The sequence below is a fragment of the Falco cherrug genome, chromosome 4 (assembly GCF_023634085.1).
Source record: "Falco cherrug isolate bFalChe1 chromosome 4, bFalChe1.pri, whole genome shotgun sequence".
Classification (NCBI taxonomy): domain Eukaryota; kingdom Metazoa; phylum Chordata; class Aves; order Falconiformes; family Falconidae; genus Falco; species Falco cherrug.
Genome location: NC_073700.1, coordinates 33,282,688 through 33,293,940, shown reverse-complemented (window position 1 = coordinate 33,293,940; position 11,253 = coordinate 33,282,688). Strand labels below are relative to the sequence as shown.

Below are 11,253 nucleotides of genomic sequence, written 5' to 3'. Positions count from 1 at the left end.
GAATGCAGAATGACATATATTTCAAAGTTACAACAGAGTAAGCTATATATCCAATAATGTGAAACACTGAAGATGTATCTGGTTGATAATTAAGTTCTATCTGATTTCAGCATGAAGTTTATATAAAATATCCCAACTGATCACTTTTTTTCAAATCTTGCTTGCATCACAAAGTAATTTTTATCTTTGCTATTAACTTGGAGAATTTTAAAACCTAGTTCTGCTTCCATGAAGTCAACAGGAATTTTGTACTGAATTGGTGGGGGGAGGACTGTTCTCCACAACTTGTTCTTCTCTGCTATTAGAATTAGTGATCAGGCTGTCTAGCAAAAGTATTAGAAATGAAATACAGGAAGGAAGGAAAAAAATGATACTTACAATCTAAAACAGCAAAAGAAAGGAATATATTTTATAAAAAGGTGTAAAAACAACACAGATGACATGAAAGCAATCTGTGATCAATTATAAAATTAGAACTTTTCTCATGAACCAGATTCCCTTCTAATGTAAATTAACAGTTTGTTCAGTGTGCAAAAATATTCAAAGCCCACTATCAGTTCATCTGCATTCAGACTTATTTTAAAACCATCTTGTAATTGCACTTTATAGACACAGATTTCAAAATAAATCTCTTACCAAGATGCTTCTGGTTTATGTAATCATATCCTTTCCATGCACTAACTTACTAAACTTACGACAACGTCTAATTTAAAATATGAATTACAGAGGGGTGTTTTAAAGGTTTGTGATGTTTATGATTTGTAGGTGAGGTAAAACGCTTTATCACCAGTGCAGCTGTCAGAGCCAGACCTCAGCTCTCAGCAAAGCGGGCTGTACGGTGCTCCATCCCATGCCAGCCCGCCAGAGGAAAATGAAAAACCCCGATATTTTCCTGTTGGCTGACCCTTTCCTCCCACAGCTTCCCTTCTGAAAAAAATTGTGACACCAAAGGTTTAAAAAAAAAAAAAAAAAAAAAAAAAAAAAAAAAAAAAGAGGGGTGGTGCCTGGGAAAGAAGGAAGGTGAGGGGAAGGGGTGAGGGGTGAGGGGAAGGGGTGAGGGGTGAGGGGAAGGGGTGAGGGGTGAGGGGAAGGGGTGAGGGGTGAGGGGAAGGGGTGAGGGGTGAGGGGAAGGGGTGAGGGGTGAGGGGAAGGGGTGAGGGGTGAGGGGAAGGGGTGAGGGGAAGGGGTGAGGGGAAGGGGTGAGGGGAAGGGGTGAGGGGAAGGGGTGAGGGGAAGGGGAAGGGGTGAGGCGTCTGTACCAGCACACTTCTGCTTACCTTCACAGACTGTGGAGGCTGCTGGCTCCTGTGGTATCCCGCTGAAGATCTTCAGCGAGGACTTCAGAGCCCCCACGGCTGCTCTGACTCCTAGGGCAGCAAGTAGGCACATGGTTTCTGTTACCGACACTGACAAACCCGGCACCCCCGTCCGTCCGCACTGCTCCCCCCGACCCCTGTGGCAGGGGGAGCGCCCAAGAGCAAGGAGCACACAGGAACCGGAGAACACGCAGCAACATAGCAAATCTCGGAGTCCTTTTCGGAGACCGCAACCCACCTCGTCCCCCTTCAGGACGCAGCCTCAGGCGAGCTCGGCCCTGGCCCTCCCGCCGCCTCCCGCTCTCCTCCCCCCTCCCCGCCGCATTTAGACCCCCCCAAAAAGTCAGCGGTTCCGCAGACATCTTGGGCTACCGCAGCCCCCAGGAGACGACCCCAACCGGCACGGAGCCCCTCAGCCCTGACGGCTCCCCTCAGCCCCTCCCGCCCTCCCGCCGGACCCCAGCGACACCGCCGCGGGCCAGGCTTCTCCCGCCCCCCGGCCGCCGCCAGCGCCCCCTGCCCGCCCCAGCGGCCCCGGGCAGCCCTCGGTGGAGTCGATTTAGGGGCTTCCGCGGTGCCAGGCCGCGCCATGCGGAGCCTGCCGGGGAGGGAGCACCGAAAAGGCGAGGCAGGCAGGCGGGAGGGGAGCTTCCCACTCCACCGCAGGGAGCAGCCGGGGAGCTGCCGCCCCTGGAGGGGAGGAGGCAGCGCGCCGGTGACCGGCGACCCTGTGGCGGCGGCGGGGGTGGCGCAGGGCCGGCCGGGCCTGCCTTCCCCCCCCCGCCCCTCCGCGGGTCACATGAGAGGGGCGGGCGGCTGGGCCGAGGCGGCGGCTGCCGCTGGAGCTGAGGCAGGGCTAGGCGGACGGCGGCGGGGCAGAGCAGCGCGGCGGCGGAGCGCGGCAGTGGAGGGAAGGAGAAGCGGCCGCCAGGCGCCGAGCGAGCGGAGCGAGCGCCGGGCCTCTCTCAGCAGCCGCCGCCGCTGCGGAGCGCCCTGCCTGCGGCCCCAACATGGACGAAGAGGGCGGCGGGGGTGGCGGCGGTGAGTGGCGGGGGTGGCGCGGGCGGGAGACGCGGCCCCTCACCTGGCCGCCGCGGCCGTGAGGAGAGGCTTTCGCCCCGCTGTCGGGAGCGGGGGGGTCGCCCGCCGCCGCCGCGGCCGTGATACTTGTTGCCGCCTCCGCGCCCTTCGCTCGGCGAGAGCTGCCCACCGGTGCCGTGCCCGCGTCCTGCCCCCGTCCCGCCCGGGCGGAGCGGCCGGCGCAGGCAGCACCCAGCAGCGCTCCGGGAGCGGGGAGCGTGGCGGCGGGGGCTGGCCCTTGTGGCGGCGGCCACAATGGGGCTCTGTGCCCCGCGGCGGGGCCCGGCAGGGGTCAGGCGCGGCGGGGGCGGCGGGGCTGGGGCACAAAGCGGGCGGCGGGGCAGGGCAGGGGGTCCCCGTGCCCCCGCGGCAGCCCCGCGCTCCCTGCCGGCAGCCCCTCGCCCGCTGGCGGAGGGGACGGGGGGGAAACAACAAAAAGGAAAAAAAAGTACGTGTCTCGCAGTGTGCGAGCGGTGAAAAGAATAATTAGGCTCTTCCAGGGCTCTGCGTGTGTGTCGTCTTAATGGAGGCTCGGTGATAATCACGGGGTGGTTCATCCAGTTTGAACGCGGGGAACTGTCTCGAAAGCCGGTCGCCGGATTCTACTTTTAGGAAATCGGGACTCGCATCTTGGGGGAGCTTTTATTTTTAATTTTTCCCTTTGGGAGACCGGCTGGCGCACCATCCTGGTTCGAGGCGCTGCGGGCTTGCGACACGCTCCCCTCCTTTTAATTTATCATGTGTTTTGCGAGTGCGTGTGTAAAGCTGCTCCTGCCTGAAATAACCAGTTCTTGTGTCTCATCAGCGATAATGGTGGCTGTGGTGGAGCTGAGCCTGCCTTGGGGCAGAGGGATTGAATGGCCTGCCCTATATTCTGTGTCCCTGCCAGCCTGTGGCGGTGGCGGTGGGACGGAATGGAGCGATGAGGGTAGATCTGAAATAAAACGCTATAAACAGGCTGTATTTGAATGCATTGGCTGATTTCTAAATAGGTAAAGTCAGGGCTAAACCTTCTATGATTAATAGTTGCACGGTGCTGGCTAATTCTAAATATAATTACCCAGAACTCGGAAATCAAGTGGGTGTGGTGTTTGTTGTGACAACTTGAAAAAAAAAAAAAAAAAGTGCTGTGATGAATCAGAAAAATAATTCTTCAAGCAGTTGCCTGGATGTGGCCATTTCTCAGGAGGCGTTTCTGCGCATTTTGTCAGTGGTAGACTTTTTAGTGATAGACTAACTCTTAAAAAAAAAAAATCTGAAAATGGAAGACAAAAAACAAGCCAGACCTGAAAAGTTATTATTCAAAACAGTTGAGCACTGTAATTGTTAAGAGCAGAGACCTGCTTCAGCTCAAAATACATTATTTTCACAGTATTATGGACTTGCATCTGGAATTAAGGGAAATGAGCACGCTTGTTGCTGTGTAATATAGTATTTAATCACATGCAAGATGTAAACTAAAAAGTGGACATATTGTGAACCAATCTTTCATAAGGTGTTAAGCATTTCGAAGTTGGATTTTCATGGTAGGAAAAATAACTCATGACCTCGGAAGGGGACATTCTATATTTAGTTAAAGGCTGGCTCTATAGGTGAAGTCAGATTTTTACCTAGCATGCAAGTGAAACAATTATTTATAACTTCATATCACGTTAATAAATATATTGCTTTTTTGGGGTCAAACTGTGGTATAGTTAATGTTCTGCCTTACTTGGCTTCATTGTAAAACAACTGTAGACTAATGAGACTGGAAATTTTTTTGCCATCGGTGTATTTGACATTTTACACTGGCTTCTTGTGAGCATGGCACTTTTCTTGAATAGATAGCCAGTCTGGCCTTTTCTTGTGGACTGCTGGCCATTTGGAGCACCAGAGTTAGTTAGGTCATTTCCAGTTAATGAATTGGTATGTTGAATTGAAACTAATGTTATTTAAACAATAGAAAGCATGTGAAAAGTGTAGATTTCACAGCCAATCTTAAAATCCTTATTGCTGCTGGGTAGCGAGACTTGTGGGGTACCAAGGGAGTCTAACCAGGGCAGTCTAGTGTTTTGAAGCTCTGCAGGACATTTGCAATGTCAAAAACCTGACGTTATGGAGTGGGAAACCCATAGAAATAAGCATATCACTGTGCACAGGTACTTCAGGAAGTATGCAAAATTGGGGACTGCACAGAATCACCCTAATTAGAGACTTGAACTAGATAAGCATCTAAACATCTAGGACATTAAACTGTGATTCAGACGGTAAACTGCTATTCCCAGTTCAGTTCTGCCTGCTGCCCTGCTCTTCAGTTTAATTTGCATCCTGTGCTTCAGTTCCCTTATTTGTCAAATGGGGTCAGTTGTTTTACCACCTCTAATAAAAACTGCAAATGAAAACAGAGCTGTGTAAAGTTAGGATTTATTATTTTAGAAGCGTTTGATGGAAGAGAAATGTTAACAACGGGAATTGTTCTTAGTACCTCTTTCTCTTTTGTATGTGGAGCCCTTAAATAGGGGCATGGGTTTATATTATACAACCCACTTAGGCACAAGCCTCCCATTGATTTCAGCAGAGGCTCTGTGCATGGATTATTGATGCGATATGATCCGAGTCAGTTGGTGTTTGCCTCAGTCTTCTTTTGTGTTCTGATTAAAATATCTCTGTGGTTCACTTAATCCAGGAAATTTCTCCTCCTCCCTCTCCTCACTTGGGTAAAACCCGCGTCTTTTGTGGTTTGACTGAGGCTTTTCTTACAGGCTGTTGTTTAGGTGGTGGTGGTACCAGTGAACCGAGCTCCTCGTGTTGAATGGTGCTGTTGGCAGCTTGTGGTGTAGTTGCTTACTGCTAAACAGTAAGCAATCTTATGTATAAGGTCAAAACATATAAACAGTCTGTGCTGGAGGTGCAGAATAGTACTTCTCTTTGTTTTTCTAAATTGGAGTCTAGTCATACAGCAGCTTTGTAGTCCCCCAAATTCAACTCCGTGCCATTCCTCTTGGCAAGTGCTGAGTACTTACCAACTTCTGCGTGTATGTTTGTTTTAAGGTGTCTCTATGAAGGGGTCTAAACAGACATGCCAAAGGGTTAAAAACCTGCTTCTGCCTGACAAATAGACCAGATTATAGCACTAATTATGGTATTGAGGTTTCCCTACTGTTCCCTAAACTCTGTGCTTTATTTCTGAATTTTGAATCTTTTTTGGGGAAAGAGAGCAGTTCAGTTGCCAAGCTTTGTTAGTTGTTGGCTGTACTTGCAAGCAATGGTGCCAGGTAGCACGTTGATTCTGTTATGTAGACAGCCGACTGAGAGACCAGATCGTCTTGCAGAGGACTCAGAAGAATGGGTTTGCTGCCAAATCAGATATAGCAAGATTACTTCTGTTCTTCTGCAGGGCAAAGCAGTTACCCATTTATAGGTAAAAGCCGTTAAATGTAACACATACATACACTGCCCCCCCCCCCCACCCCCCTTTTTCTTAGAAAAAATGTTTTACAATTGATTAAATATATATATATCACTTCTAGACATAAGCAGCCTGATCTCTTCGGTTTTTTTCACATTGTAATATCTTTCAAAGGTTGACTATAAAGATGGAAGAGTCCATGTGGCCTCCTCATGGTTATAGACATTTGGTCTGCATTTAAGACTAGATCTGTGTGTTTTGTTTGTAATAAAAGAAACTCATAAAATAAGAAATGTATTTTAACACAGAAGAATGTTAAATATGTTTCACTCCTTACTCATCAAAGTGGATAACTTGTACTGGTAGTTTTGAAAAGTTGTCCCAAAAGTTCTTTGGAGGAGGGCTTGTAAGTTTAAATAGCATGCTAGTGAAACGTCAGGAATATAAAAACACACCTGAGTCTTCACTAACCACACAAATTGATTCTAGGGAGAGAAAAAGAGCAGATACAGAGAGAGAACACAAAAAACCTAAATGACATAAATATGACTTTTATCAGCCCGCAGAGCTTCACACTGAGTGTCTTTTTGCTAAATAAGTATTTCTTCATGGTAAACTAATTTCATACTTGTGCAGATTACCTATCAGTTCAGTAGTATCTTAATTTGTAGCTCAAAAATAATTTAATGTTATCACTAATAAAAAATTCTATCATAAAATATTAATAATTATGTTGTAAATATTAGTTATTTCTGGTGATATCAGAAAATGGGCTTGTTAATTGCAGTAGGACATTTAAGTTTTTTTCTTAACACATTAACATTTTTCTTAATGTTCAGTATTTTTAGCTGTGACTTGCAAGAACACATGATTTTTTTTTTTTTTTTGCTGTTGAAGTTTCCAGAGGTTGTTGGTTGCTAAACTTGATGTATCGTTATATAATGGTATTTGGTTACTTGCGCTCAGCAATGTAAGCCTGCCATGGATTTAGGGGAGCAGTATGCCTGTAGCGTAGCATCCGTGTGTATTGTTTCATCTAGGAAAGCAAGATGTAGCATTTACTTACAGGAAGGAGCGTACTTTTCAGAACAGTGCCTGGAAATCATAGCAGTAGCCATGTGGAAGTGGGCTCCCCACGTGCTACTTTTCCTAAATGGATATTGCAATCTTCTAGTATCGCAGGAGTTGTGAGAGCTTTTCCCAGTTGAGGGACGGCAGATAGTGAGGCAGCACACTGTTTTCCAAGATACATTCTGCAGTTCACGTTGAATTTCTCAATCCTATCATATTTATTGCCTTCTCTTCTTTCTTTATAGGATTTTTAACAGTTTTTTTAAGGGAAAATGAATGAAATAAGTCTTGGCTTTCCTCTGGTTTCTTCTGCTTGCCGCCTTTTTGTGCTGCCAGGGTCTCATTTCCTAGTACAACAGAAAGGTTTTAAAGGCTTTAAACTTTTTTAATTCTCCTGTAGCGCCATCTTAACCTGCTGCTATCTTTTACTCCCTCCCTTTCCCTCCCAACACAAACGTGCTTTAGTCTGTTGCTTTTTACACCCCATCTTTGGCCCCATTTACTTAATGGACTAGTGCCCCATCTCGTTTTCACGTGTAAAGTTGGATGAGCTGTTTGCAGTCACTGTCTGAAGAGTGTATCCTCCAGGTTCATCACAGGGCCTTACCACACTTGTTCTGACCCCTTGTCCACAGTACATTCCCTTCCTCCTCTTATCCTGCCAGCTGCCTCTAGTGCTGTTTACTATAGTTTTCTTTTTGAAATACTGCTCTCTTTTTGGCTTCTTTGACTGTTCTCTCCTCGTTCCCCTCCTGTTTTGTTAATTGCTTTTTCATTTGGAAGGTGATCTTTCTGCTTCCAACATTTTTGTGAATATTTACAGGACCCTGCACTTGGTTTAATGCTGTCTTCTCTACATCTTGTGTTTGGATAATCAAATTTGCAAATAAAAAAGGAGCTATCGTATTTAAACGGATGACTCACAGCATATACTGTGTGCTCTGGATCCAGTACCATCTGTTCCAGCTAAAATGGCTTGTTTGACATCTTAAGATTGCGTAATTGTCATCTTAAGCTTGATTAGTCTAAAACAGAGCTCTTAATACTGATTCCACCCGCTTCCTTTTTTTGATGTCAGTGAATGTGCACACTGGTGCCCTGAGTGGTTATTGACAAGTAAATAGTGAGATGTTATAATTTATTCTTTCTTAAAAAATAGTCTGTAGAAAAGTTGTAACAAAAATGGCAGTGAAAGCACAATGCAAAAATATTGGAACACTTTTGCAACCTTAAAGTTATGAAATAAATTACGTTTTCCTATGCAATATTAATTTTCCTGTTTGAACACACAAATAGATTTAATCTGCTTATGGGATCACACGTGACATGTTCTGTAGACTTCTGCATGTGTCTAGCCAGCATGTAGGATAGTGTTTTGTGATGATTGAGTGAATCTTATGTGATTTTTTTTTTTTTCCTCCTTTTTAAAGTAAAGCAATAGTTAATGTTGTCTGCTTCCTTTGAGTCCCTGTAGTTCATGAGTACTTAAAAAAAATGTAGGGAAGGATCACACTTATTTTGGTGGAGTTGACCATGTGCTTCATTCATAGAGGATAAAAATAAGTACTTAGCAGCTGGTTTATTAGAAAAACCTTTCAACTTCTAGAACTGTTAAGGCAGGAATTCCATGGAAGTGAGGAACACATATTTTACTTTTAAGATTTACAGAACCAAAGGGAAAACCGTGTGAGCAGACATAACACTGGTGTTTTGACTTCTTCACTGTGGATTCTTTTAAGGCAGTATGTTTTATAGGAAAGGTATGTGACTTAGGTAGTAGAAGTGTATTTATTTATGCCATTTGTATAACTTTAACATCTAGCAAATTGTTTTTAATTGCATATGACTTCCTTCTTTTAATTCCAACAGTTTCATGGGAAAACTAAGTATTGCAAATTTTTTGGACAGCAGTATTTCCTCTTAGTGGGATAGACACACAAAATCTACTAGAAAACCATGTGTTTTGTGGTCCTCTGAGATTTGCCTGAAGAAGGAAATGGTTTGACCTATTTGGTTGCTACGAAGTAAAAACATTCTTGTTCTTTTTTTTTTTTTTTTTTGTGAACATCTGTGTCACATTTATTTCATTACTTTCTGAGGTTCTTTAAACCCATTATTTGGTAACAAAAAGTTTTATTTAAGGAAAATAAAGCGATGCATAGCTGCGTCCACAATTTCATTGAAGTTCTGATATCTGCTTTTATGTAGGTATGGTATAAGTGGGTAGGTTTTCCAATAAAAGTTGACATGTTAAAAGGCCAACACAAACATTATCTAGTATTTCCTAGGAAAAGTGTGCTGGACAAATTCAATAGGATCTCATGGAATTAACAGGAAATTTTGCATGCTGGAGGCTTGTGGAGTACTGAAAACATTTGATCTAATTTTTCAACAGGTTGGGCTTCTTGACATGGTTTTTCAAATTAGCCTTGTTTTCAGATGTTCTGTTTATTATAGAAAGGAGTAGTTATCCTATGCCATGTGTATGGAAGAACTGTGAAGCTGAAACTGTTTTGTAGCCACCCAGTGGAAATGGTACCAACAAGGATAGATTTTACTGCAAGAATATTAATGAATAGTTCTTCTGAATTCCGTAAGAAAATTCTTCAACAAGAATTGAAGATCAGTTCATTTGTGAAAGTTTAATCTGGATTCAAGCCTGGCTTTCACTGTCATGTCCAAGAGCTCAGTTGAATTTTGAGGAGCTGCTGCTGTTCTTTGCGGATGTGCATCCTTCATACAAAAGGAGGAACTGTTGATTTTTAGATGAAATGCCTTGAGTTTCTTAACAAACACACAAAAAAAGCTGTGTGAAAATGATGAAACACAAGTCTGCTGCCTGTCAGGGTATGGAAGAGGCTGAACTGTAACTGTGGGAATTAATTTTAGTGGCTGTTCTACCCAGCTACTGGTTCTCACGCAGCTTCTAGGAGTATCTACTCCTCAGTCAAATTAGATTGAAATTGAATGCTGTGCTAGGGGTACTTTGGCAGGAGGAGTTGATGGGTAGGAAAAGAAACGTCCAGTATCTTGTGCTCACTCTCATTCTCACATACATGCACACACAAAAAAAGGCTGAAAAAATTGGCGTGTGCAAGTAAGGGGACTGCCTCTTACTGTTTTCTGTAAGAGGAGCTGTGAGATGTAATCATTTCATGAGTCACCTTTGCGTTTTTACACAACTGCCTCATTAATAGTGTAACTTCTAGCATGGAGATGTGTGGTTTGGTGTTGGGTTTTTGGTGTGGTGTGGTGGTTTTTTGTTTGGTGTGGTTTTTTGTTTTTTTTTTTTACTATCTGATTCATATTGCAAAATACCATTCAGGCTGTTTTCTTGTTCAATTCCAAGTATTCAGGAGTCTTATTTGCTGTTACGTTTTCACTTTCACATACTGTAGATATCACGTTCCTTCAGATCCTTGTTTAGCTCATAAGCAGTATTGTCTGTAGGGTCAAGTTCCAACATAAACCAGATCCTGTTGCCTTACTACAAGAGAAGGGGAATTGTCAAAAGGCACATTTGTAATTGCACTGGATATTATAACATAAGGAATTGTGGTCGCTCGAAGCAGTATTTCTTGTATTCAATAGTCAGACTCTAACTGCTTTTTTTTTTTTTTTTTTTTTTTTTTCTTCCTTTGCTCATCTGAGTTTGGACTAATGAACTTCCTGCCTCGTCATTCTAATACATGGAGGAGGAATTTTCCCACCAGGGTGTGTACTCTGAGTACAACTTTGGCCACTTGCAAATGCGATTTTTGAATTCGTAAAGCTGCTGTGTGTTTTTGTTTCAGTATCTCACCAGTGGCTAGTTAGGGGATGTGAAGGAAAGTTTTCCCAGGAAGTTGAGGTTAAACCAAGTGGCTGTAAGAAGAGATGGTGACTTTGTTACGGAGAAACTCTGTTTGCTGGGAAGAACCTTGCAAGTTAAATGCATTCTCTAACCATGAAACTCCTAGCATATGCGGGATGGGGCTTGGTCCTGCATAGGGCCATTCTAAGTCCTTCTTGAGAAGACCAAATGAACTTGACACTTTTCTTGTACACACAGAGTGCTCATCTGTTTCTGATTGCCCACACAGGAGCTACTGTGTACAAACCGTGCAGGCTGATGATTCATTAGGTGAATATGTGTCTGTATATTGTTTTGTGGTTCTCCCTTTACTTTTTTCTTAATTTTGGTTCTATTTTTTTCAGTTTCTGGGTTTTTTTATGTTTAACTGAAAGAGTTCTTCTTGGGACCCGCCCAAACTGAACGATATTTCAGGAGTATACCTTCAAGAGCCTCTGTCACGCTGAAGTAATCCTTGGTTTAGTCTCATATTTTGCAGCCCCAGTATATACTAATTGGGGAAAACTCATTTTGCATGAGGTATCTCCATCATGTAAACGCCTAAA

At 44.1% G+C, this 11,253-nt stretch overlaps 1 protein-coding gene across 1 annotated transcript in view; it reads left to right on the top strand.

Moving 5' to 3' along the window:
• Nucleotides 1–2,147: 2,147 nt before the first annotated feature.
• Nucleotides 2,148–11,253, top strand: part of CYTH3 (cytohesin 3) — a 52,439-nt gene continuing 43,333 nt past the window's right edge. The window contains exon 1 of the mRNA XM_055706752.1: nt 2,148–2,357. Within this exon, the coding sequence (XP_055562727.1) occupies nt 2,327–2,357 (31 nt within the window). The 5' untranslated portion in view covers nt 2,148–2,326. The remainder of the gene's footprint in view (nt 2,358–11,253) is intronic.